At 51.3% G+C, this 26,471-nt stretch overlaps 10 protein-coding genes across 10 annotated transcripts; 4 read left to right on the top strand and 6 right to left on the bottom strand.

Annotated features, from left to right (window-relative positions):
- Positions 1-118: 118 nt before the first annotated feature.
- BGZ61DRAFT_496099 (CipA protein) lies at positions 119-1,156 on the bottom strand (the record flags this gene model as incomplete). Its single annotated transcript, XM_046250973.1, has 2 exons — positions 119-1,036; positions 1,085-1,156. The coding sequence occupies 2 exons, from the start codon at positions 1,154-1,156 to the stop codon at positions 119-121; spliced, it is 990 nt and encodes a 329-aa protein (XP_046101690.1).
- Positions 1,157-1,725: 569 nt separating this feature from the next.
- On the top strand, positions 1,726-3,034 carry BGZ61DRAFT_395246 (ketoreductase). Its single transcript, XM_046242920.1, has 3 exons — positions 1,726-1,796; positions 1,852-2,081; positions 2,137-3,034. Exons 1-3 carry the CDS (start codon positions 1,775-1,777, stop codon positions 2,905-2,907), a joined length of 1,023 nt encoding a protein of 340 aa, XP_046101691.1. The 5' UTR covers positions 1,726-1,774; the 3' UTR covers positions 2,908-3,034.
- A 374-nt stretch (positions 3,035-3,408) lies between these two features.
- BGZ61DRAFT_496104 (kinase-like domain-containing protein) lies at positions 3,409-4,260 on the bottom strand (the record flags this gene model as incomplete). The annotated part of the gene is made up of 1 exon (XM_046250974.1): positions 3,409-4,260. One exon carries the CDS (start codon positions 4,258-4,260, stop codon positions 3,409-3,411), a length of 852 nt encoding a protein of 283 aa, XP_046101692.1.
- A 1,097-nt stretch (positions 4,261-5,357) lies between these two features.
- Positions 5,358-7,711, bottom strand: BGZ61DRAFT_520001 (amidohydrolase family-domain-containing protein; the record flags this gene model as incomplete). The annotated part of the gene is made up of 3 exons (XM_046252426.1): positions 5,358-6,594; positions 6,646-7,440; positions 7,571-7,711. The coding sequence occupies 3 exons, from the start codon at positions 7,709-7,711 to the stop codon at positions 5,707-5,709; spliced, it is 1,824 nt and encodes a 607-aa protein (XP_046101693.1). The 3' UTR covers positions 5,358-5,706.
- A 1,228-nt stretch (positions 7,712-8,939) lies between these two features.
- BGZ61DRAFT_64754 (uncharacterized protein) lies at positions 8,940-11,441 on the bottom strand. Its single transcript, XM_046256948.1, has 2 exons — positions 10,916-11,441; positions 8,940-10,843 (listed from the first exon to the last, which is right to left on the bottom strand). The coding sequence occupies exons 1-2, from the start codon at positions 11,351-11,353 to the stop codon at positions 9,239-9,241; spliced, it is 2,043 nt and encodes a 680-aa protein (XP_046101694.1). The 5' UTR covers positions 11,354-11,441; the 3' UTR covers positions 8,940-9,238.
- Positions 11,442-11,692: 251 nt separating this feature from the next.
- On the top strand, positions 11,693-14,415 carry BGZ61DRAFT_480797 (uncharacterized protein; the record flags this gene model as incomplete). Its single annotated transcript, XM_046249241.1, has 3 exons — positions 11,693-12,918; positions 13,023-13,989; positions 14,041-14,415. 3 exons carry the CDS (start codon positions 11,693-11,695, stop codon positions 14,413-14,415), a joined length of 2,568 nt encoding a protein of 855 aa, XP_046101695.1.
- Positions 14,416-15,109: 694 nt separating this feature from the next.
- BGZ61DRAFT_507879 (ABC-2 type transporter-domain-containing protein) lies at positions 15,110-19,350 on the bottom strand (the record flags this gene model as incomplete). The annotated part of the gene is made up of 3 exons (XM_046251930.1): positions 15,110-15,488; positions 15,558-15,721; positions 15,787-19,350. The coding sequence occupies 3 exons, from the start codon at positions 19,348-19,350 to the stop codon at positions 15,110-15,112; spliced, it is 4,107 nt and encodes a 1,368-aa protein (XP_046101696.1).
- A 1,971-nt stretch (positions 19,351-21,321) lies between these two features.
- Positions 21,322-22,203, top strand: BGZ61DRAFT_357942 (uncharacterized protein; the record flags this gene model as incomplete). The annotated part of the gene is made up of 2 exons (XM_046240923.1): positions 21,322-21,641; positions 21,732-22,203. The coding sequence occupies 2 exons, from the start codon at positions 21,322-21,324 to the stop codon at positions 22,201-22,203; spliced, it is 792 nt and encodes a 263-aa protein (XP_046101697.1).
- Positions 22,204-23,143: 940 nt separating this feature from the next.
- Positions 23,144-23,950, bottom strand: BGZ61DRAFT_357505 (uncharacterized protein; the record flags this gene model as incomplete). The annotated part of the gene is made up of 2 exons (XM_046240884.1): positions 23,144-23,764; positions 23,852-23,950. Coding segments are annotated over 2 exons (720 nt in total), but the record flags the coding sequence as incomplete, so codon positions are not given.
- Positions 23,951-25,119: 1,169 nt separating this feature from the next.
- Positions 25,120-26,461, top strand: BGZ61DRAFT_395257 (uncharacterized protein). The gene is made up of 4 exons (XM_046242921.1): positions 25,120-25,394; positions 25,444-25,582; positions 25,638-25,887; positions 25,938-26,461. The coding sequence occupies exons 1-4, from the start codon at positions 25,253-25,255 to the stop codon at positions 26,187-26,189; spliced, it is 783 nt and encodes a 260-aa protein (XP_046101699.1). The 5' UTR covers positions 25,120-25,252; the 3' UTR covers positions 26,190-26,461.
- The last annotated feature ends 10 nt before the right edge of the window (positions 26,462-26,471 follow it).

Raw genomic sequence — 26,471 nt, forward strand, 5'->3', positions numbered from 1 at the left:
GTTTCCAGTAATTGCTCCCCACCTCACCTTTATTTTCATCAAAGTTTTGTTTTAGCTCTTCACTAACCGCGAAGCATTCCGCGATATCAAACTGTATAAACTAAAAACCCTTAATGAGCTACGAGTCCTTATCCCCTCTATGGACTGCCAATGAGGTGGCTTCATCCAAGTCCTCATTCGGCAATCCCAGGTCATCATTGACAGTTTCGAAGGTGCCATCGCCATTTCGATAGAAGGTGCGGGCATACATCGCCTTGTAGAAGCCCAATTGGTTGCCTTGTTCAAGTTCCGCAAGACCTTCTTGATAACGCTCCTTGGCTGGCTGATATGCAACTTGCCAGTCCTCTTCACTCGTCCCTGTCACTCTCTTCACACTATCAAATATGTCCCTCTGAGACACCAAGAAGCTTGAAATGTACAAGGGCTTGTTGGCGAACCGCGAGATGGTCACCGACTGATCATTCTCGTCGATGGGAAGCTTCTTGAGACTTAGCAGCGAAGCCACCGCGCGGCCACATTGCTTCATGGTGGATGTATTGATATGGGTACAGCCGTCGTCGTAGAGCGTAACCTTGCGGTTCTTGACATCAACCCCAAACAACTCAGGCCCGAGACCCAGGCTGTATTCGTACCAGAAGCCATTTGTGAGTGCGACCCAGGTCATACCCAGTTCCTCCACTTGTGCGGTATTGTCAAGGATTTTGCTCCCGATAGGGATGTCCTTTCGTAGCCCCTCTTTGCCGTAGAAGTCGATGCCATACGCATTCGGCATAACGTAGGGGACGCCTGCCTTGGCAGCTGCTTTGACCAACTTTCCGTGTGTGTCAGGTGGAGCGCTCAAGGACAAGCAGATGATCAAGAATTCCTGGCCCTTCAAGGCAGCAACAAGAGAAGACTCGTCATTGTAGTCGACATGCGCGACCAAAACACCGCTTGGTGGCTGACTGGTACTCCCAACACGTGTAATGGCTGTCACGACGTGCTTCTCGGTTCCAATCAGACTCTCGGTGATGTTTTTGCCGATATTTCCAGTAGCCTGTATATTGTTAGCTCCACGTCATCTTTCAAGACGGTTAATTCGTACCCCGACAACAACAACATTCTTGATGTAGTTGCTAAAGTTTTCCGACTGGGCTTTGGCGTACTGTTGTGCCATGGTGAATTGACAATAGTGAATCAGATGCCGTTGTTTTTTGGGGGAGGGGGATTCTTATATTGTACGATAAATTGGCGTCAAAAAGGAACAGGTGTGTCAAATTGTGTCGCGGCTTGACTTTGTAAGGTAGTAAAAGGACCATTTATTGGGTGCGACTGTGGCTCCTATCAATCGAAATTCCCCACGTCCACCATAATACGTCACAGCCCTTGGTTCATGATGGGAATGTGCATTGCATGGCTTGCTTTGTAATAGCCCGTCATTAATAAACTTCAAACATGCCTTGTTATCGGCCCGCCGCGCGAACATCGTCAGACAAGGGGTTTCTTGTGGCCTTTATACCGGAACGCTAGCTCATCTGGGAAGCTTAGCTCTCCCCACCTTCTCCCAAGCTCAGAATGTGGGACTCCTAACACCGAAAACTCGTTTAGCTATCTCCGATGGCGTATTGAACTGAAAGTGAGAATCACGCCACACGATCTAGAGCTAGCTCTATCAATTACGTCACAAAAGACCGATAGATAGAGTATTTAAATTGAAGGCATGTCGACGAAAGAGCCAGCACGGTACCGTGTCCATCAAATTTCTTTCTACCCAGGTCGACCATATTGATACAACATGCCCAAGATTCTTGTCACAGGTATTACACCCCATTATACTCCTTGCATGGCTTATAGTGTCTGACCTGCAGCTAGGTGGCACGGGCTTCGTTGCTGGGCATGTCATTGACGTGCTCCTCAAGCGTGGCCATAGTGTTGTAACGACAGTCCGCTCGCAAGAGAAAGTACAGTTGATTCGTAGTGCGTTCCAAGAAGTCGATCAAGAGAGGCTTGCTATCGCTATCGTCCCCGATATAGCATCGAATGACGCCTTCCAAGATTTGGGAGTTCATGGGTTAGAAGCCGCCATCCACGTTGCTAGTCCCGTATGTCGAACAAGTCCGTGATCTCGTTTACTCAGACATTTAACCATACCATCAGTTCCACTACGACGTCAAGGACCCAAAGAAAGATCTGATTGACCCAGCGGTTCTTGGTACAACTGGAGTCCTCGGAGCTCTGAAGAACCTTTGTCCAACCGTCACACGCGTCGTCGTCACATCTTCCTTTGCCGCGATTCTAAACCCGGGACTGGCATCACTTGGAGCGAAGAAAACTTATTCGGAGGCCGACTGGAGTCCTCTTACCCTTGAAGATGCCAACAAGAGCGGGGGCATTGCCTACGTAGTATCGAAGGTAATGGCTGAAAAGGCAGCGTGGGATTTTATTGCCACGGAAAACCCGGCATTCTCTCTCACTACCATCAACCCTCCAATGATATACGGTCCGATCAAGTATCCCGTCAAGTCCTTAGCCTCGGTCAACACTTCAAGCCAGCTACTTGCGGATGTTATTTCTGGAAAGCACAAGGATGGCTTGCCTCCGACCGCGCTCCCACTCTGGGTCGACGTTCGCGATGTGGCGCTGGCCCACGTCAAGGCCGTGGAAGAACCAGATGCCGCTGGTAAACGCTTTCTAGTCACTGCTGGCCATTATAGCAATGCTGAAATGGGGAAAATTCTCTACGAGAGCCTCCCCGAACTGCGGGATAGATTGCCTGATGAGGAGAACATGGGAGGAGCCCCAAATCCAAACCTGCAGTCCTTTGGATACGACAATTCTCAAGCGACAAAGATTTTAGGACTGGAATGGATACCACATGAGAAGACGGTGATTGATTCAGCCAAGGCGATGCTGGCAACTAAGTTATAACCAGGGAGCTTCTGTTGCAGCGTTCTGTACACCATCACCCAAGTTCGAGGGTATTGTCCATAGCGTATGTAGAAATGAATCGCCGGAATATTCTAAGAAGAAATGGAACTTCACATTTAATTCTACACTAATTTTCTCAAGTCCACCAATCATATCATCTCCTCAACTGATGAGGAGTCAAGTCCCATTTATCCAGCTTCCGAGACACATTGTGTGAGAGGGCTGTGCGGGCACCCCGGTTAAGATTGGGAGATTCTTCTGGTTGAACGAATTTGGCTGAGCAAACAAGCAGGATGGAATCTGCAGAGTTCAACCCAAAGATACATTGTTGAGCCTCGGCTCTCGACTCTTGAGGACCTTGAGCATGTCGGTTCCCTGCTCATTTTGGATCCCGCCAACCTCTCAAACTGCTCATTTCGATAGGAATAAAAAAGATTGTACTTCTAGTCCCTCCTCTAGGTGTGTATATACACTACTAGAGTCCGCTTCATGCATGTAAAATCATTTTATTAAGTTCTTTTCGAACCAGGCCTTGAGCTTTCTCAGGCCAACTTCATCGTGTTCAATAGCAGACACAGTAAAGTCTCCATCAACCCAGCCTACAGTGCCAGCTGTTACGAGGCCTTTGCCAAAGGGGCGGCAGGATCCCAAGTCGATCAGGTAGGGAACGTCGGAATTGTCGAGCATGATGTTGTTCGGGTTGAGGTCGTTATGCGCGAGGCCTAGCTTGTGGAGGTGCTTGATGGCGGACTCGATTCTCTGCAAGCAATTTTCCCAGGGGAAGGCGTCCGAACCTTCCTCGATGATCCTGTCGGCCAGCGTGATGGGATAGCGGTCTATGACGACGCCTACAACACGTTCTCCTCTGACGATGCATCCGTGATACTTTGCAATGTTGGGGTGTGTGTGGTGGTGCCGCTCTAGCCGCTCGAGCTGCTCGAAGGCGTTGACTTCGTGCAGACACAGCCTGGCCATCAAGTTGGTGCCAGCCAACTCCTCATAGCGAAGGATGTTGGGCAACTTGAGATAGACATGCTCGTCGATGGCGGCGTGAGGGTACACTTTGATACGCGAGGGTGCCCTGGGGTAGATTTCGGGGGCGGGGATTCTCTTCAATGCGTCGGATATGAGCTGCAGAGTAAGCTCCTTCTTTGTCTTTGGCGACTGTCCAAAGTAAAATGTGTAGTTGGGGCCCAGGTAGCTGAATGTGCAATGGGAAAAAAACCCGTCGTCCACATTGAAGGATTCAGCCAAAGAATGGAGGTTTTGGAAACTTGAGATATATGGCCGCCGTCGACTGTCGATGGCAACGGCTTCGACGTCCGAGTCGTCGCTGGACAGCACGGCGTCCATGTCCGAGTCATCACTGACCGACATGGGCACCGCGTTAGGGTCCCAGTCTTCGGTGCCCGACATGGCATGTAGTGTAGTCCTCGGAGGATCGACTAAATGTGCAGTTTCGTACTGTGGGAGGCGGCTCTGTAGGCTAGGCCAGTTGCGGAGGGAGGGTTGGGGTTAAGCGTATTCTCTGCTCTCTGCCACTCGAGATGTTCCCGCGGGAGTAGAGAGTAGCAGAGGAAAGGCCGTCTATGGTGAAGCGGGGTAGTCGTGTTTGCCTTGTCGAGCAGGCATCTGGATCATCTGACTTGAGCACAATTGCCGTGTAACAGAAAATTCGGCTGGTTGAAACAAGGCCACCAATGACGTTGCAATGTCTGGCATGCATTCGCGATATTATGTCACACGCATAACGCCAACATTCCGGTTGTCGAGACGAGGCCACCAATCCTTGTTTGCCATGTTTTCATTCCTCAAATGACTGTGACCTTCTTCGCTCTTGGCCGTCTGATATGCATCTGCAATGGTACGCAGACCAGCCAGCTTTGCAACCCACTCGTTCAAATTACCACTGCTGAATGTGCTGACCGCCTCTGCCTGTGTAACGTGTTATGTGTGCCCAAGTCCGACACCAGCGACACCAGACAGCCCAACTCCTGGCCAAGTGACATGTGAGGTCAAGATTGGACGACTTGCATGAAGCAGAATGCGCCAGATGCCGGCTTCACCCGAATCCTTTCTCATCCCTCGTAAATGGTAGGTTGCGCATTCTGAACTCCATTTCTATATAAGCCTCCAACGCCGCTGTTGAGGAGGACTACGCGTACACACTACCAGCCCCAAATCCTCCACGCCCTTGGACGTCAATTACGCAACTCTCAGGTCGCTACGCCATCATTGAATCCCGCCATCAGTTCTCCAAATTTCAATACATCTTCATCCCCTCACTCTCTCCCGCTGTCATGTATGTATATGGTCTGACCGTAGAATACAGTTTTACAGTAGCTGATATTACATGCCAGGTGTACTACCGAGGTTACTAAGACCACCGCTGTGAGGAACGGTAAATTAGTCATAGTAGACAAGATCAAGACAATTGATGGGATGCAACCCTGGTGCCAGACGTCTGCTGCTTTCATACCTGGGACTCCTAAGCCGCCGAAAGGCAAGTGTGGCTAAGCTGGAGGCTTGTCTAGAATAGCCCGCTGTTGCTGAGTTGGAGGCATGGAACACCAGGGCTCCAAGATGTCGTGTGTAAGAATATGGGCGGCAGTAATGTCCTTTCCCGGTCACCTAAGCTATCCAACACAATCGTACTCCTATCGCTAAATAATGCCCCTCGTTATGCAGGTGATGGCGCCGCCTGGAATAGGCGACCATGTTTGAATATGTTTTAAGATCTGGAATATTCTATGCCTAGGTAATTGTGGTCCGGTATCCGCAATCTTAACATAGATTTTCTTACTCACCGTCCGGACGACGGTAAAAGACTTCATCGCCCTTTGTCGGACTATGCTTCAGTTTACCACCGACTATTGTATAGAGAGGGAGCAGATCCCGCAAGTCACTCGGATCTTGTGCAGTCAGGGGATTCCAAGGCCAAATGGTCAAATCAGCAAAGCGGCCCGGAGCGATTGTCCCCCTTGTATCGGACTCTCCCAGCAGGGTAGTGGCAAGCGTTGTGTGCATGGCGATGGCCTCTTCGACGGGTATGGCATGCTCGGGTCCCATGATGCCTGCAACGGTTTGACGCGTCGTCATTCCCCAGACGGAGCGCATGGGGCCGTAGACGCCTACGGGATAGTCAGAGCCGCCGGCCACAAGGCCACCGGCATCCAGCCAGCCTCGTGCCGGGAAGCAGCGGGCGACCCTCTCTTTGCCAAGATACAGCGTCTCGAAAGCCGCAGCTTCATGGATCAACGGATGCTGGATTGTGCAGGGGATTCCCAGGCTAATGGCTCGAGAGCGCTGTTCAGGCGTCGCGAGGCCACCGTGCTCCATGACAAGAGTATTGGGAGGGAGATGCGGGTGATGGCGTAGCAACCGCTCGTAGACATCAAGCAATACCCGGACGGCACGATCTCCAAAGGCATGGGTTCCGATGCGCCAGCCGCTCCGGACGACTATGTCCATGGCCTGAAAGAGCTCATCTGGGTCCCAGATCAGCGTGCCGCGATAGTTGCCCACATCGCCACCGCAGCATCCCACGTCCGGACGGCCAATGTAGGGCTCCTCGGTGGCGTTGGCTTCAAGTCCACCGTCCAAGATGAACTTGACGCCCCAGACGGAGAGCCATGGATCAAACTGCAGATGGCGCCACGCCTCCATCTTGTCCAGCAGCTTCGTCACCTGGGCCGCCGAGTTCATGCCCATAGTAGACACGAGGGCACGCATACGTACATGCAACTTGCCAGCATCGTGGGTGCGCTTCAGCATGTCAAGATCCTCGACGGGCACCGCGCAATCGCGCACGCAGCCGATGCCCGTTGCAGCATATGAAGCTGAGGCTTGCTCGATGCCGGCCATGCGCTTGCTCAGGCTCGGAGCTGGCATGATGCTCATGATACCGGCCATGGCGGCATCCTGGAGATGGCCATCCAACCGGCCGTCGTCGTCTCGTCCGATCTTGCCACCAGCTGGACTGGCCATGTCGGCCGTGATGCCGCCAAGCTTGAGCGCGAGCGAGTTCGCAACGAGGTTGTGCCCGCCTCGCCGCACCGCAATGGGATGAGCCACGCTGACCTTATCCAGCTCCTGTGCCGTCGGGAGGCGCTGTTCCTCGAGGTTGTATTCCAGCCAGTTCCACGTCGTCGTGATCCAGCTGCCGGCTTCGACCTCGGCCGCACGCTTGCCGAGCATGGTGAGCATCTCGTCGACGCTGCGGGCCGTGTGCACAGGGACGTCTAACTGGCTAAGCCCAGCAACCATGAGATGCGTATGCGTATCGTCGAGGGCTGGGAGCACAGTACTGTCACGCTCATCAATGACGAGCGTGTTCGGCCCCACGCAATCATCGAGGCCATGTGCATCTCCAGACACGGCGGCGATGTAGCCGTTGCGGATGGAGATGGCCTGGAGCTCCGAGTCTTCAGGATAAAGTGTCACCACGCATTTGGCTCGGATGAGAATATCGGCGTCCATTTCTTCCTGGTGTGGGTTGATTTTTGCTCTGGTCTTCTGTCTAGGCAGATAGAACTGTAGGATTCATACGTTGCCACGTCACTTTCCGAACCAACTGAAACGCCTGCTCTTGGCGACGCAACAGAACCTCAAAGATAGCCCTCAGAAATAGCCTTGTGCGGCAAATGCACCAGAAGTAACTTACCCGCTCTGTGCGCGGGCCGCAAGTGCGCATCCGACGGATAGAACGGCATGTTCGGAAGACCCGGGTACGGTCAGTCGAAACTCCTAGGTCGGGAAATTCTTGCATCCAATACCCGTAGAACTCGGACTGCAAGCCATGCATCTGTGTAATCTGTAAACACTATTAAGACCTTGGTCCAATCTGCTGGAGAGGCTTGGGTCACGGCGCCCAATGCTCGGTGCTATCGGTGAAGTGGCTCTTCTAAACCGTCGCATGTTTATGATGCTCTGTCTGAAGACTTTGTGCATCATCGACAAGCCATCTTGAATTATACGACTACAAATAATAGGTAGACGTTGGGGCAGTGGGTATGTAACGGTTAGAGATTGGTCTAGACAATCGCCAAGATATATACGAGCGATGACGAGCCAACACTACTTAACGCCGCTCCATGATCACCTTTGGTTCTTGCTTCTACAAATAGCATAACGGCCGGGATTGGGCGGTGATAGTACTCCATTTGGGCGATGAAGGCGCTATAGTAGAATCAAAGACTAAATGACATAAAATCCAGATGTTGGACCAAGCACGCTCGAACCATCGAGGATGAGTAACTGTGAGGAGCCACCTTCTCAGTTCCAACAAAAGCGAAGTCAAATAATGCAGGACTTGTTCAAGGCCACTGCAACCAACTCGTTTCGTCGCACATGGGTCCAGGCAGACTTTCTGAAAGTTAGTGACGAAGGTCGAAGGAGGAAACAGCCGCTTTAACTATACCTCGCTCCGTATCAGTCCTTCATTTCCCACAATTGTGGGACTCGTTCTGGCCGTAGGAAAGACCGCATTTAGAGCACTTGTTGGAAGAAGGCATGTTTGTTGCTGAGAATCTTCGAGGGGATATCCAAGGGGGATGCTTGGGGTAGATTGGATGAAAAATAATAAAAATCTGATTGTCCAAAGCTATGGAAGAGAGGCTATGGAAGAGAGGCTTACATCTTGAGGGAACTTGGAAGGCGTGGCTTTATACCTGGATGAGTCTCTTCTTGGCCTGTTGAAGATTGCTGCCCAAGTCGGACCACCGGAAGTTGGGCACCATCCCCGCTCGCTCTGGAATAGCAATTGAGTCGGCCTAGCCTGAAAAAGGAGGTGGTAACGTATTGGGGGTGCCCAACCAACCTCTGTTGGTCCGACTTCTGTTGGTCCGACTTAGAACACAACCCTTGTCAAGTCAGCCAGTAAAACTGAGCGATCCACCATGCAGCGCTGATAATGGAAATGATGTACTCTGTACTTACCTTGAAAACCATTGTTCGGATTGGTGGCAAGAAACAAGACGATAAGGGAGTGTGATGGCAGTTAGATATGAGTGCTCATGAAAGTGTGATCCCCCCTGCGAAATTCGTTGCTGCATTTGAGCACCCACTAAATGGCATCGACTATGTTTGTACTGAACACCGTAGCCAAAGCCATCACAGACAATGGCCTTTAGTATATATAAGGCCCGCGGTAGGTCAGCGCATTTTGGAGATGGAGAGTAATAAGGATCAATTTTCAACCACCTCCACAGCCGGCATGGAATTCTATCGTGTCACAAGAGACTCAGCGCAACCTCGTCGCACTACTCAACTTCTCCTTATAGCTTCAGCCAACCGCGGTCAATGTTTACGAGAAGTCATAAATGCTTGTACTCTAACCCAGCGCTTGAACTCGCTCCTTTAGACGCTGAAGTTCTATGACCACGTCAAGTAGGAATACGTCTTGCAGCTCTTCGCTGGCCTCCAAGTCGTCCTGCGGCTCGTCGAGCCCAAAATCGCACCCGATGCATTTGCGGATGATCCGCGGATATCTCGCGCCCATCTGGTTCATCAAAATGGCACATAATTTCTCTGCAACATGGTAATCCGTCCGCCGATTAGTGGGCAGCTTCTTCAAGTTGAGAATCTCTTCGCGTAGACTGTGCCATGGGCGCGAGAACCCAACCTCAAGAAGGACAATGCCGAGCCGGAAGAGAATCTCGTTTCTGGCGCCAGACAGCGATACCTCCTCACTGTTGACCAAAGTGAGATCTGACGTCTTGGAGTACTGTGACATGCTCTTTTTGATGTGGTTGGAGAATTGGACCTGAAAGTGAGGATGTGAAAGTTGTATCTCATCCTCTACAGATAGTTCAGTACTGAAGAAGCTGATGTCTTGGCTACGCCATGTTTCGGGTAACCATGGCGTGGAATGAAACTGTAACACAGATGCCGCGAGAGAGCCGGCAATTTGTAATGCCACAGGCAACGGTAGACATCGGTGCATAGAATTTGCGCCGATCCATGCGATTATTGCCTCGAGAGACTTGGGTTCGTCGCAGACTCGCCTGTCTGCTGGCGGGATGTAGAATCTTTGAAGGTGTTTGCCACCTAGACATCCTAGAAAGCATTGCTGCGATGGACAAAGTCGATATTGAGAGCGAAGGTGCTCACAAAAGTCCGAGACCAACATCAAGTCAATGATTTGCATCTCTGATGCTGTCTCTGGAGGGACCGGGCCACTATTGTTGTTGTTGTGCTCCGAAGAGGGCTTCCCTCCGGGTGATGTCCCAGGATCATTCCCTGGAATTAGTTGACTCGTGACGGCGTCAAAGTGGACCTTGCGCGGGACCTTTGAGACATTTTGTGAGGATGGAGGCGCAACAAGAAGCGCTTTTGTTGACAACTTTGTGAGAGCCGTGCTCAGCTCTTCAAGAGTTTGGTGATCTCCGTGTGTTTTGACGATGGCAACCTGGTCCTGACCGCTGCCATCCACGTACTCAACCTCTAGCCAGAGAGGCCCAGAAAGAGTGTCATCCTGTTTGCTGCTTGCATCGATTGTGTCCTCTTGTACAGTCAAGGCAACCTCAAACTTGACCGGCTGAGCTATTCTGACTTGCTCTGGCTCGATGCAGGAGACGCTGGCAGCATGGCTCTTATGCTCGCGTGACAAGCAGGTCCAGTCCTTTGCCAGTGTGTCGTATAGTAGGTTTGACGCTTGCCGAATTCGCTGGTAGGCTTCGATGTGATTAATGTTGGTAGCTGTTCTCTTCGGCTTCTTTCGCTCCATTACAGTCTTCTCGCCAGTATTCCGCAGATCTGCGTTTCTGATTTCACGCAGGGTGTTGACAATCTGGTTTGTCATGACACTGAAATCCGAGTTGAGATTCCGCAGATCCTCGATGGATGCCGAAAGGTGAGATTTGCCCAAGGCCAACTTGAGACGACCGCCCATCCGACTCATCCACTCTTTGCCGCTCGTAGATGGACTCATGTTGGGCTTCAAGCATTTGAAAAATTAGTGATACCCTCGATAGACGCTTTCTTCTGGGGCTCAAGAGCAAGAGCTTACCACTGACGATTTCCCCATGACGTTTGCTATGCTTGATAACTCGTCGGAAATTTTCTCCAGTGTCAACATAATCTCATCCAGCGTACTTTTGCAGCTCGAAAATGTATCTTTTAAAGAATCGATGCGGCTTCGGTAGATATCTGCCAACGTCAAGTTTATGTCGGCCGTTGGTGAACTGGCATTATTGTTCGATTCCGTCAGCCCAGATATCCACGTGTGGATCAATTCTCGGTCATCCGTGACAGAAGATAGGAGGTTGATGGCGTTGTTTCTGAAGATTGTTCGCTGAGAGCCGACTTTTGATTGCATACGAACGATTTCCCTGGGGTTGCGAAACGTCGACAACACGGTTGAGAGCGTCTGGTATTTCTCAAAGGCCAAGACAGCGATGGGCACACCGCCGAGGACGGTGCCGACGATGAACTCGACGCCGCTCATCTTCACTCACAGTGGCCGTCCAGTCAACCCGAGGTGCAGACTGTTGTGAGGTCTTCAAGCGTGAGCTTCATTCTACCACGCAGGCAGATTGGAAGTTCAGGTGAGGGGTTAACCACCATCCTAGATGAAATCATGCAGTGGAACAGATGCAAAGTACAAGGATCTTCCAGTTTCATCCTATCAGCATCGAGGTCCGCAGCCAGTGTCGTCAGCCGCATTTGCGGATTAAAAACCCCGCTCAACCTAGGCGGCGACATCATCATCGGCTTTCTGAGCGGAAATCATCACGAAATTTTATATAATTTCGCCATTCGGACCGGAGTCCTCCATGTGAGCAACATGCCACTGAGACAAGACGAGGCCGTCGATGTACACAGTTGGCTCTCGGAGCCTGGCGACTATGCTTGCAGCCTTGGGATCGTTGGGTCATTCTACGGGGCCATCTTCGACCTCTTTGGCAAACTGGTAAAGGCTGTTCAACTCTGCGAGAAGTCACGAAATTTGGCTTCAGAGACTGCTAGACCATATAGCCATGAGCTGCGCCGGCTGTATCTCTGGGGCGACGGGTTCTCCGTGGAAGAAGGCCATCTTGATGAGATCCTGACCAACGCCTCCGAACTTCGTCACAATGTCCTGTCACTCTTGTTTCAGCTAAGTCGGGTACTGTCGTCAGAATTTGATCGTGTTGTGGGGTTGGACAAAAGTCAACTTCAAGGTCTCTCCGAAGACATGGCGGATCTGGGGCGAATGCAGGAACAAGTCGGCCTCACCTTGCAGGACTCGAGCGCAACCCAGATGAATCCTTCAGCGGACTGGGACTCAGTTTCTGATTCGCGATCCTCAGATACAGGCCAGGAAAACCTCGAAGATATTTCCACGTACATCGACTGCTTGATGGATCTCAGCCAGGCAGTGGAGCACCCGGCAATGGACCTCTTTGACGACCCAGACGAGGAGTCGCAACAGGAAGCCGAATTATTTGACGTTTCTACCCCTCAAGCCCTTAGCTATTGTCGGAAGATAAGGGACCGATTTCCTAATCTTCCGAGATACTTGGTGGAAAGACTTGGAGAATTAAACGCGGAACGGGCTCTTTGTATATCGCGCGCAGAAGCGGCGAGAGACCTGGAGCCAGGCACCGTCAGGATCTCAGATAAAGCCGAAGGGGGTCTTGATAACAAGTCTATTACTAATCCACCAACCGAGTCGCTCTTTTCGAGCACAAATCCTCGTCTAACTGAAACAACAAAGTCGACAATGCCAACCGAGTCAAGCCTTAGTGCCTCTCCCTACCATCCTGAGGGCGTGAAAGGTCATTTGGCACCTTCGGCAGCGGCGATGATTGCCAGGAGCAAAAAACCAGCTATGAAACCGCTATTGTCTCTGGATTTTGACGACACAGCGTCAGTGGCTACCTTTGCCTCATACTCTACCACAGCATCGGCACTCAGTCAGGGACGACCCAGGATACCGCCTTTGCCCGAAGCCGCCGAGACCAGTGGCACGTTTGACTGCCCAGCCTGCTGGCGGGGACTACGAGGACCTATGACCCGTACTCAGTGGAAGTAAGTTGCGCCCGCTGGTTGACCAGTTATGCTGTCAAATGGCGCCATGGATGGCTACAGCCCAGGAGAGTCATGATGAGTTTGTGCTAATAAGATGGTGATAGACAACATATCTTCGACGATCTCATGCCGTATTGTTGCATTCATGAGGAATGCCAGGACGTTTGTCAACCATTTCAAAGGACAAAGCCCTGGGCAATGCATCTGCAATTCCACATGGGACTAATCGCTTGGCCGTCAACTTGCCCATTCTGTGGCCCCGAATCAAAGCGTCTTGACCGCGAGGCGTTCTTGAAACATGTCAGCAGCCACCTTCGTGAGGTGTCATTAGCGGTTCTTCCTCATGCAGCTCGTGAAAGCGATGATGAAGACAACATTCGCGATGACGATTCGTCACTCCTTAGCTTAACTAGCCACCGAGCCGCCAAGATCGCGGGAACCCCAGGGAAGGTTGAGAGTGATAACGGCGATTACAGCAGAATACCAAGCCCCGACCTTCCCCGTTCAGACTCTATACTCCTTTTAGAACATGGGAGTCCACGTGATGCCCGATTGGATAAGGAAGACGGGGATAATGGGGATGATCCCGAGAGTTTGTCTACAGTGATATTTACTTGCGAACTCTCCATCTATTCGAGATGCAACTTTGCCTCAACAAACAGGGAGTTTTGGAAGACTCATGTGCGAAGTCATTTCGAAGGAAGAATCCCTTGGGAGGGGCCGTGGGAATGCTGGTTCTGTGACAAAGAATTCGACCAAGTGGTCGACTCGCAGGAATATGAGCAGGACATGGATGTCAGGGAGCCGCCGTACCTAAACATCCCTCAATTCTACGAAAGACTAGATCACATTGCCGATCATTTCGTCAACGAGGGTCGCGAAATCGAGAACGCCCGGCCAAGCAGCGGTCTACTCGAATGGCTCGGCCCAGAACCACAAGCGCCCTTGAAGCTGACTATGACTCGCCTATGCACTCGTTGTGGTACAACATCAATATGGGACCCAGAAGTGGTAAAGGGCTGGACGGAAACGTGTGATGAATGCGACTTTCGCTCGAAGCCGCAACTGATGGTAAGCTCGCCACCAAATGACTGAATGACCTGTTACTCACAAGGATTTTAGTATCAATATTCAGGCGAAATACCTAAAGGCTCGAGATGCGCGACAGAGCCATTCGGCGGTCCAAAGTGCGACCACAAGTGGGCGCAGGCTGGGCACAAGCGCTATTGCCTCATTTGCGAGGTTGCGATTGACCCGAATTCCTGGGATCATATGTATGTACAAAATGCCAGAGGCGGTTGGACGGCGTGTTGCTACTGTGGGATTATGTTGGCAGAATCCTCTTCAGTCAACAACAACCGGCCTCTGACTCCCGAATCAGTTGATATGGAGGAGGTTAGATCAGAGACAGAGGTTAGATCAGGAACACCAGAGTTCAAGGACACGAAGAAAAAGGGAGCATTTGCTCGATTCGGCGAGCGGTTCAAGCGGCGTTAAAACCCAAGGCATTGCATACATCAGAGAAGACGAGACAAGCTTGGAAGCCCGAGACAAGATTGAATAGCAGTTCCTAAGCTCCGGTGTCTGGGCATCGATCCAGCAGGCGACGTGGCATCGCAAGCCTTAGGAATAAATCCAGCAGAGACTTGTACAATAAGACTCTACATAGCCTGCTTGGCGTCATTGAAGATGATGGGGAAAGCCCTAGGGAGAGGCAGGAAGAACTTGGTCGCCCTGGGAAGCTAAGAATCAGCCCAAAAGACCTCCCACAGGACTTGGAGAGTTTCCTTGAAGGGTATCATACGACTTTCCAGACCCCGAAATAATCACAGCGCCACGTCTTGACTCACGGCTCCAGGCCATGATTTTCTGGACTGACCAAACCGAGACCTGAGAATTGAGCTATTCCAGAAGCAAGCGGCGCAATGGAAGCAGAAATATATAAATTTGACAAGCTTCCCAAAGAGGCTATCAGCCGATCTCTATAAGAGTAGTATTGAAGAAGAGAAATCTAAATTCTAGTTTTAAAGAGACAGGAAAATCTAAGCTAGATAGAGAGGAGGGAGTAGAAATAAGAAGCAATTAAAGACAGAAAAAAGAAGAGAAGGAAAGAGCTACAGAAAAAAGGAAAACAAATAACTCTAACCAGGTCTAACAGCAAACCTCAATCTTTACACCACAACTTATTAGCCTAAGACTCAGCTTTCTTCGTAGCCTTTGTCCTCAGCTTCATCATTAGAAACACCAGTCCGTAAATGCCAAAGACAAAAGCCACAACAATACCGGCATTTCTCCATCCATAGTACTCTTCTTTGAGATTGATTGTTTTAAGGAAGTCTCCACCTTCAGTATACTGGCACACGCGGCAGTCAGCGATTGCGTCCGGGTTGAGGAGATTTGTCCCCGCCCCCATGCCCTGCTGGTATGCAGTGAGGTATTCGCCACAGGTTTGGTTGGAGGGCGGGTCGAATATAGCGAGTTCGCGGGTATCGCATTCGACAGTCTTGGACCAAGTCGTGAAGACAAGCAGGGAGCTCATGAGATAGTTGAATGGGTCAATGTAGTACATCCTGTAGTCGCGCTGTTAGTTTCTGAAAGATACAATCTTTTAGGCGTGGAGGGAAGTAGAATGTGCTTACCAGTATTTCCAGAATGGTTCAAGTTGGCTGTACGGCACCATAACGCCACAGAATGATACCAGGGTCGTGATGACGAGCGGATTGACGAGCGCGGCGAATACTGCATTGGGGGCATAGGCGGCGATCATCTGGCCAATGCCAGTGTAAAGAAACTCGTACATCACCTATGACTCCGATTCAGTATGCGTGTTGCTAATTGCCAAGCTCATTAACAAGGGGAAAGACTTACCACCACGAAGAAAACGCTGCCAGCGTGCTCCGGTGCCGTTGGGAGCCCGCAGGTAAAATACCAACAGACATAATACAACAATGCGCAGATAATCAAGTAAGGGATCTCTGAGAGAATAAGGCCAGCAACGAAAGGACCCCAGTGGTACATCTTGCTCTTCTTCTCACGCGTCTCGTAAATATCGCGACGATCGATAAAGAGGGGCTGTAGCTGGGAAATAACTCCTGGTGCGACGAAAATAAAGTTGAAGACGGTGAAAAGGTTTTGCTGAAGGTCTGTGAGGCTGTCGCCGATCATCCAGAATGAGAAGCCATTCAAGAGTGCCAGGCTGATATGAAGGACGAACTTGTTGTCGACATACTCAGTGTTTCGGAATAGCGAGACATTCATGCGGTGAGTTACAAGCTTGACCTGGGTCCATGTGGTAGCGGCGAACTCGAATCCGTCATCAATGGTTTTAGAAGGTTGAGCGGAAGCTTCGTCAACCATATAATCCAGGTCTTTGATAAGCTGTTCGTGTTCTGGCGATTCTAACCAAACCTTGTTCCAATCCCGATGATGGGCACTTCCTGATACCACGTCGATCATGTGCTCAGCTGGGTTGGCTTCAGGCGGACAGGGCGCTCCATGACGGGCAAAATAGGCCTTCAGAGTGTGTGCTTTATCGCCAATGTCGCCAAAGTAGACTGTTTTTCCACCACGGGCGAGCAAGAGCAAGGTATCGAACTGCGAGAATAACACGGCTGATGGTTGATGGATAGTGACCAAAATAGCCTGTCCGGCATCGGCGAGTTTGCGAAGGAAGCGAACGGTATTAAAGGCCGCCTGGCCGTCAAGACCAGATGTAGGTTCATCCAAGAAGATAAGAATACTGGGCTTTGCGACTAGCTCGACGGCGATGGTAAGACGCTTGCGCTGCTCAACCGAAAGGCCAGCGCCAGGACGACCGACGAGTGTGTGCTCAAGGTCATTGAGTTCCAGGAGGTCAATGATAGTATCCACATAGCGTAGCTTTTCCTCGTCTGGTGTATCGCGGGACTGGCGCAAGAGAGCTGAGAATTCAAGAGCCTCGCGGACAGTTGCGAGGGATTCATGTACATCCAGCTGTTCGACATAGCCGGCGGAGCGTTGGAAGGAGATAGGGATAGGATGGCCATCAACTAGAACAGATCCATGGATAGTGCCTTCGGTCTTACGCTGGGCAAGAACGTCGAGGAGAGTTGTCTTGCCGGCGCCAGAAGATCCCATAAGAGCCCCGAGTGTGCCGGGCTTGATGTAGCCTTGCACGTCGTCGAGCAGAACTCGGTCGCCTGAAGGGGTCTTGACGGTATACGTCAAGTTTTTCCATGTAAAAATGCTCTTGTTGCGGATAAGGTCGCTGCTGAGGCTCCCACCCGCAGTGTCAGACGCGGATCCAGCTGAGGGCTTCTCGGTTACCTGCGACTCCTCGTCTTGGAGTAGATGTTTCGACCTGTGCTTCAGCTCCCGGGGAATGAGCAGGCTCCGGCCGCCTTCGCCCAGTAGCTTCCATCGGCTGGTGAAGAAGATGGTGAGACTAACGAACAATACCCACCATGCGATGATGATGCCGAGATTGCGCCAGATGTGGCTGTGGTGGAACGACATTGATGCGAGATAGGCGTCGCCGGTGAAGCTCGTCGCACCAGGCATCGCGCCGCCGACACCAGCACAAGATTGCCCGCCTTGGCCAGCGGTATAGCCGGGACCGTTTGGTATGATGTTTGGGCCAACACAGGGGATGTCCTGAGCGTGGAACTCGTTGCCAAGAAGAGATTCGAAGCCGTACGCCATCGGGTTAATCCAGAAGATCCATACAAACCACGGATGCATCTCTGGTTTGATGATCATGTAGCCCATGTAAACGAAAAACGAGACAATCGTGAGGCCCGAGACTTTGGTTGCGGCGTCGAAGGAAGGAAACGCGGCGCCAATCAGTCGGAACAGGGCCGTCATGGACATGGCGGTACAGAAGTTGGTGATCAAGTAAGTGAAGAAGGCTGCGGCGGTGGTCTTCAGGCCGACCATGAAATAGAAGACGAGACCAAAGTGCGTAACCTGGAATAGCATAATGGGGAAGTCTGCGGCGATCTGGGCAATGCAGATCGCCGCTGGGCGGTACAGGGCAAAGGCGCGATGCTTGGCAAGAATAGGCCTGCCAGTAAACGAGTCGTTGACTTCCGAAAGGGCGATGAGAGCGTTATATAAGATGGAGAAGAACAGGGCGCCGCCCTTGAGGAAGAGGCCGGTAGAAGTGGCGGGAGCATTGTAGAAGAGGGAGCCGCCGATGAGAGCCTGCACGAGCGTGGCAGCTTGCTTTATGATGAGTGTCGACTTGTCACCCCACATGATCTGGTATTGCCGAGTGACGGAGGCTTTAACCTGGGAAAAGAAGTCGGTGGTGACAGCTGAGTTCTTAGACACGCCCTTGTGTTTTTCCCAGGCCACCATTTCCTGAAATACGGCCGTATTCTCCGCTGCCTCTTCGCTTTCTGGATAGGTACACTCGGCCAACATCCTGGGCTTGATAGAGGACCGGTCATAGGCTGCCCGGATCTCGTCGGCAGTCCGGGGGAATTTGTTCTCATAGCCTGGGGCAATAATGCGCTCGGTTGGGACCGTCACGCCAGTGAGGAAGTCTCCTCGGTTGGAACCACCGTCGCGCATAAAGCCAAGACCTTCGATAAAGGGCACAGCCTCCGTCTGGGGACCATAGTAGGTCTGCTTTCCACCATCGAGGACGAGCACCTTGTCGAAATGCTCGTAGATGCCATTGCCTGCTTGATAGAGAGTGACGATAGTAGTGAGGCCGAGGACGTCGGTCATGACCCGAATTGCCTTGATCCATTCAAGAGCTGTGCTGGCGTCGAGGCCTCGCGTGGAGTTGTCCCAGCAGAAAACGCTCGCTCGAGTGGTCAGGCACTCCAAGATGGAAACACGCTTCCTCTCTCCTCCAGAGACACCCCTGATGAACGCGTCTCCCACCTTGGTGGAGGCAGTGTGGGAGATGCCCACTGATCTCAACAGGAAGTCTTTGTTGAACTGGGCGTACTCCTCGGCAGTCTTGATTCCCGGCGGTAGGTGATAGGGGACCTTCATGCGGGCCGCGAAATCGATGGTATCCCCGACAGACAGTGTTGGGAAGAAGATTTCCTCCTCCGTGTTCATGATGATCTGGCCTCGATATTGCTTGGCTTCCTGAGCGGACATGCTCCCGAACTTGACGTCGCCCGTAACCTCGGCGTACCCAAGCCGGTTGTTTGCGAGCATGTTCAGCAGTGTCGTGCATCCCGATCCCGGGCGTCCAAGAACGAGCAGCATCTCCCCGGGCTTAACGCAGCCGTACGAATTGTCAATGATGGTCTTCATGGGCACGTCTTTGCCGCTCTTTCCAAAGGGATTGAATTGCGAGAGGACGTTCTCATTGAATGTAGCGTCGCTGCTGATGCCCTTGACAGTGAGGTTCTGCCAGGTCACGCCGAGCTTTCTGGGCTTCTCTCCACCTTCCGCGTCTCTGTCTTTCATCGCTTGCACTTCCGAGGCCATGTGCCATGGTTCTCTGTATTGAGGTTCGAGTTCGGGTCTTTCCACAGATTTGGGCTCGGCATCGACGTCTTGCGCCTGGCACGGCGGCTCCTCCGAGAACGTGAGGTCCTGGGACACATCGTCGTCGTTGAGGGTCGGCGGATCGATGGCCATTTCGAGGTATGCGCGGATGATGTCAAAAGGGAGAAGTTGAAAGTAAAAAAGAATGGGAAAAATTAGTTAATTGAGTGATCAAATCACAGCTCTACCTCGAGAAAGCGTGGAAATTAAGTACGACCGAGATGAGGCTGAGAGCAGGCATGTTAAGCAAGATCAATTCACGCGAATCTGTCAGGAATCTTCAATGAATGTAATATAGCCGTCATAGAGGCAATGTGAAACCCTCCGTAGCCCAAAAAACAATACACGAAGCTGCCATCTTAATTACTCAGCCCGAAAAGCTTCCGCAGAAGAAATGGGAGTGGCTATGATTCGCGTCAAGCAACTTGATGCACCCCGTATCTCGACGTAGGAGTTCTCGGCGGAGGGTTTTGACATCAGTGGAGGTCCTGTAGGCGCGCTATCTTTACCTGTCTCGTATCTCCTGAATCGATCCGGATCTGACAGGAGGGTTTTACTCGCTAATCGGCCGGATTCAGGTTGGCTGGTGCCCGATGACAAATTACGGAATTGCACCGGAGGGTTTACATAACATCCATTTTTCCATCCTTCAAGATCACTAATCAGCCACTCTGGTCTTTATTGATAGCCACTCACCTGCGGAAACCAAATCAATCTCCCTTGCAGAATTGCACCATCTGGACTAGCATAAAGCTTCAGCTGGGCCTCGACAAGGGCCTCGGGCCAATTACACCATGACGGGGGAGCGGCACAGAGCATTCTACGTACTACGGAGTATGTGAGGCGATAACAGAGATCTCCACAATCGGAGAGTTACAAATTGCAATGCCGCATTTCTCACACCCACACCTTGACTGCCGCTGCGGCTTATTATCCCTTGTATTCCCACTTGTCTCAGCTCAATGCTGCCCCTCCGGTTGGGGCGGGGAGTTTGGTGTCCGCCTTCGTCAGCTTCAGCAGATACACCTTCAATTGGATGCTCGTCTTTGCGCTACGCACTGGTGCCACCGCAGTGCTGGAAGCTTGAATTTCTCATCTAAATCTACCTAAGATGGCGTACAGGGGGCATTAGAAGGTTTGACTACGTACGTCGGCGACCTCCGAGCGATCCCCGGTAGCTGATTCATTTCCAGGCTTCTGAGACTTAAAAGAAAACCCTCCGGGCCTTGCGGTTAGACTGGCGCTTCTCCGTTCCTCCCTTCCGCTCCTCCGACGAATTTTGGCATTTTGATCTGGACTCTCCAACCCGTGGGCCCGGCAGAACAGAACACCATGGGCGCAACCATTCACCCAACGCAGAGGCGGCTCTCTTGTGAGATCTGCAGGAAACACAAGTCAAGATGTCGCCGCTTGCATCCAAACGACCCTAAATGCACGCGATGCACGATCCACGGTATAGAATGCACCTCAGGGCAGCAGAAGAAGGTCGGAAGGCCGCGGCGAGCGGAGACTCCTGGCAGTGAAGTGACCAAGGACTCGAAAGACACGCCCTCAAGCGTCCCCGACCCTCAAGCTTCATGGACCGGAGAGCTGATTTCGTCACAACTTGCGACCAGACTTCGTGAAGCAGCTGCTAACGAACTGAGTTGGAGCAATGTCCTGTCTCCCGAGCTCACCCCAGTACCCACACAGGTCACGCCATCACAAGATGGATTTTCCACAATCGAAATGGACGCACTGGATCGCCTGTTGCAAATACCCGGCAAAGATCCCTCCTGGGATGCTCCCAACGACCCTATCGAGACCTCTACATCATCCACAACAACACCCAGTCACTGGTTCAACACCCCGCTGACGGGAACCACAGCGTCATCGCCTGCTGACAGCGTCTACCTTCAGGCGGAGACTCACATGCCTCCAAGAACAACCCAGCTCGCGACAGACGGCATCGCTGCGACCGAAGCCATAGAAAAACTCTCCAAGATCAACCTAAACTTCCACATTCGCGTGGCGGCGGCCGAGGCCAACAGGGACACTCTTGACCTCAACAGCCTTATTTACAAGGAGAGTCCATTATACATTGACAACTTAACGCTGAGCGAGTTCGTACTGGAAGCAACACAAAAGTTCCTGACGATTCTGTCACGGCTCCGCGCCAGCCGTCCCACTCGAGGACTATCAGGTGCTCTGCAATTGACACGATCAACATTCCCAAGATTATTACCGCTTTCGTCCCAGATGGACGCCTTCGCCAAAGACGACTATGTGCCGCGTCTCTCAAGCTCCCCCCGGTTCTCAGAGTCTCAGTCCTTTCAAGGCAGCCACTACAATCCAACCTCAGTGCCCTCAAGTTATCCCCTCGCCGCATCGGAACCGCTGTTGGCTCCTCTCGCGCTGACGATCACGAGCATCTTCATCCAGCTCATATCCCTCTGCGAATTAAGTGTAAAGCATATGACTGCACGTGTCGAGCGAATCGCGGTCGACCCAATCACGGCTATCCCAGGCATGACATTCGGAGGCTTGCCGCTGGCAGAACCCTGCACTCAAGGGATGCTGTTCTGCACTGTTGCTGTCCATTTGCTAGAGAGGATAGAACGATCATTGGGGATTGCCATGGTGCCCGAAGGCGGCGAAGCGGGCTTGCTATCTCCGAAACAGATGGATGCTCTCTGGGGCGAGCTGGACGAGGGATTCAGTACCGATCATGGTCGCGGCGCGATGAGGCCAGCGAATCTAAGGGAAGCATTTGAAGAATTAGGCCAAGTCTTTAAGCAGCTTTCCTTGGGTTAGGGCTTCACGTACAAGTAAGTAATGAATATTTGTAGCGGACTCTCTGAGATGGTCACAGGTCCGATGAGATTAAGCCAAGAGGCAATGTCTATCCGATTGTATTTTATATACAGCAGACTAGATCATCCCCCATTCCCTGAATCCTGTTCAACATTTCACAAACCCATGCCTGCTCTCGATCCCAGTTCTCCGGAGCAAGAGAGAAGATTGCACGCACCACTACCAAGGGAGATAATATCGTGTTAGGCCCAAGGGATCGGTGCCTTGCATGACAAAAGTATTCAACGGACTGACAGATATTACGAGCCGATGTTTGTAACAACTCCTCTTGATGCCTCAAGCGTGGAAGTGTCTCTTCGAATGGGAATTTTCCAGTGACTTTGTTGTCAACGAGAGAATGGGACGCATCTGCTATATGTGGAGGATAACATGGCTCGGTGTGATCTGCACCCACGTTGGCTTGAACCGCGAGTAATTTCCGATAAATATTGCACAAACAGGAACTCAACAGAGCTCGCAGAGTCCAATATAATACCATGGTTTCAGCCACTCTGAAACTGGGGAAGCGCAGTGATACAGCAAATAGTCTCCCCAGCTCCGGGGTATCACTTTCACTGGCCATATTCGACAACTCGGGCCAATACAAAGGGCCAGCTTCGGCTTTGTGGAATCCAGAAAACCAGCTCCCAAGGTCTGCTTCAAATTGGAGGCACTCTCGGATTAGTACCACACACTTTGCGGTCACTTCCTTGGGCTTGGTCTTGTCATTCGAGGCATCCATCTTATTCATAATACCGGGTACCCGTAGGAAAAGATCCAGAAGGATATCGTGAGAATCCTTCGGTATAATGTTCCATGGCTTTTCGATCCACTCGGGTTGGGCTAGGAATGAGGTTCGACGTTGTTGCAGGCCATGGAAAATCTAGAGCCGGTCAGGGTTTTAAGGCCAATTTGGACACACTCTGAGCCAAGTGGTGGCTTCTTGTGCTCGACTTACTGTGTGCATCCTCAGAGCTTGAAAGACACCATGGGATAGACCCTGGGTATGAGCTTTTGCTCCTCTTAGCCGCAGGAGTTCCATAGCGCCGGAATAGTGGTTCATATACGCCGCGACTGTTTGCCCGGGACACTCTGTAAATTCGTACATACAAAGTACCATGCAAGCAGTGAGTGTTTGCTCATCGTATCGTGTGATGGGACTGTCGATGGCGCACTGCAACTTGCACAGGCCCGTCGTGTACAGGGTAAGACTTTTGTGCTGAAGATCTTCGTGCTTATCCCGGCGTCCAAGCCCTGCTGTACAGACGGCCAAAATTGTATACTCGAGAGCAGGCGATAGCGAAGGAAGACTGCCTAGCCGAAGGAGCCATTTGCGGTGGGGATTGGGAAGAGCGTGGTTGATAATGTCTGACGGGTATTGGTCGTTGATGAATATAGTAATGAGCTGATCTCGGAAGACATTGCGTGGAGATATGGAGACGAAAAGAGAAGGGTTGGAGACACTTGGGTTGACATTGCGCTTCTTAGACGGAACGGCGAGGCTTTTGGCGCGAGTGGTTTTCTTCCAGCGTGACCAGAGTACTGGGGAAGGGTCATATTCATCAGTTGGCTGACTTGTACTCTCAGACAATTCAGTGCTATTAGAAACCGTATATTGAGACAGGATGAACGCGTGGCTTCGCTGATAACCTGCGCATGAGCGGCCCGACTTGGTGCAATTACTGCAGGCGGGCTTTTCCCCAGCGCACTATAAGATAATGCCAAATGAGTACAAGCAATATTCACTTGGAGGTGGATAATAATGGAGAAGCATACCCTGATTTTTCTTTGCTTGCATGTATGACATGCGATGGATCGTCCAGCCACTCCCACCATAATATCGCGTGAGCGGCTGAGTCGAGCCGGGGTGCCACAAATGACGAAAAGAACTGGGGATTTGAGAAGAGCAGCAAGATCGTTTTATTGTCCGGTTTAGCAGCAGGAAGGGACGGAAAACAACACCCAACTCATTAACTTGCCCTAGGGGAAATGCACAGAGAGTCGTCGCACAGGCGTCTTGGCCGGTCAGCCCGAAGCTGCACCAGATTACGCGTATGGGGTCGGATCAATCTGAGGCTTATGTCTCCTGATAGGGAAGCATCTCATGAGATAGAATATCGGGTCGGTCGCAGGAAAGTTCGCTGGCAAGGCATCAATGGGGCCTGCGGCAGACCGATATCTGAGGGAGGTTGAAGACGGAGGTTGGACAGGGAACGTAGTAACGGCAAGAAGGCTCAAATAAATCTCTCAAAAATGAAGGCAATCAATTAATAGACTCCCTAGCAGCCTCGAGCCCTTCCGGCCTCTCTGACTTCTAGGAAGAATCTCTGATGAAAGAAAAGACGATGATTTTTCCCAATGACGGCACTGACCTCCCCTTTTAACCCCATCTGGGTCACCCTAGAGACATCCCCGCTAGCGACCAGCTAGCCCAAGTGTCCCTAACCGCCTGTCACACCGGTTCTACCGCCTGTCGCCTGCTGTCTGCTGCTTGTGTGCATTACAGAAGCAAGTTTGCGTGCGTCGCCTCCATCTCAACACTGTCAGCCACAGCAATTAGACCGCCAAGAATCTAGCGCATAGTCGGCATGAAACATCCGATTATCTACATTAAGCCAATGATCTGCCGTCATCGCCACAGACGAACCCACACCGAGATGGTGCTAAGCCTGATATAGTCGGATTCTGCGAGACGGTCAAGTTCGGCCGAGAGATCTGTGCCGTCTGCCGTATTTGTGGCTTAGACTCGTACTAATCGTTCAGCTGCCGTCCGCAGACGTGGGGCGCTACTCCGTTTTGGTTCTGATTGTGCGAATTCGAATGTACAAGTTGAAGCGAACGAACATCTCTGCTCAGGCCTCTGGCTCAGGCCGAATTATAAAACCTCGCCCTTTCCCTGGCCTCCATCATGTAGCATCTGATTAATAGTCACATCTTTACCGCCGACTTCGACGCTTTCTGTCTCACATCTATAGTGATACAATTTATTTCTCAACACTTTGGGCGCAAAATGCTCAACCCTCACACTGCTGTTGCCGTTGCGCAGATCATCTTTTATGTCCCGATTCTACCTCTTTCAGTATTCATTCTCATCAGAAATTGGAAAAACAGACCTCGACTAGCATGGTATCCTCTGGTCACCTTCTCTCTCGGTATGTATTTTCCTTCATGTCCCCATGGCTGTGGCTAATTATCGTCAAGTCCGGCTTGTTGGTGGAATTATTACTATTGTCCTCGAGTCTAACCGTAGCAATATTGGCTTAATAATTGCCACCACTGTTCTTCTCAATGTTGGAATCATTCCTCTCCTGCTCTCCCTTATCGGCATCGTTCGCATCGTGTAAGATCAATTCCCTCCAGCAGTCATTTTTCACGCTACTAAGCTTTTGCTGCAGTTTGAAGTCAAGCATGGATGATAATCAGCGCGCAAAAAGATGTCTCAAAGCTATTCGAATCGCGTTTATAGCCGCAATCGTCCTCATTATTCTCAGCGGCGGCCTGAGTGGAACTAGCTCGAATGCCGCAACCTCAAGGCGTCTAGCTCAAGCTGGCTACATTGTTCTTACTGCCGTTCTCGCTTTCACTACTTTGGAATTGCTTTATCTTTCGACTCAAAAACATCGCATCTCTCCAAATGGATTCATTGTAAGTGTTTACACTACCAGACTTGGCCGTTGTATTAATGACAAATACAGTATGTGGAATTTGGACTGCTCAGTGTCTTGGCGCTGGGTCTTCGAACTGCTTACGGACTTCTTTACGAGTTTTCTATACAGAATCCCTCTACCATTTGGAACCCACTATATGGATCACCTGTTGCATTCGCTTTAATGTGCTTGGTAGCGGAATATCTTGCACTTCTTATATTTACTTACCTTGGGATCCATTACATGAACCACAACGTTCAATGTATGTCAAAGATTGGCACTGGCTCGGAGCTGGCATAGGCATGCTATGCCTTCGAGCATGTTGTGGACGCCAAAAGCGTGCGCCAGTTATATGTCGAACCTCCTTACTCAAAGTAGCTTCTATCTCTCCTAGCCTCTAGCTTGCCGCAACTGTGGCCATTGGATCTAGTCATGGGAACGGAGTGGGTATACCGAAATCGGACAGACGTCAACAATCTTTAATACTATTCAGTGTCACAACCCTCTCGGTACCCTGGTCGTGTGTGTGGAGAACCCATAGCTGCGCTTCATAAACCTGTCTTGAGAACGTGCAATTAAGCT

This window comes from Ilyonectria robusta, assembly GCF_021365365.1.
Source record: "Ilyonectria robusta strain PMI_751 chromosome Unknown BGZ61scaffold_16, whole genome shotgun sequence".
Lineage (NCBI taxonomy): Eukaryota > Fungi > Ascomycota > Sordariomycetes > Hypocreales > Nectriaceae > Ilyonectria > Ilyonectria robusta.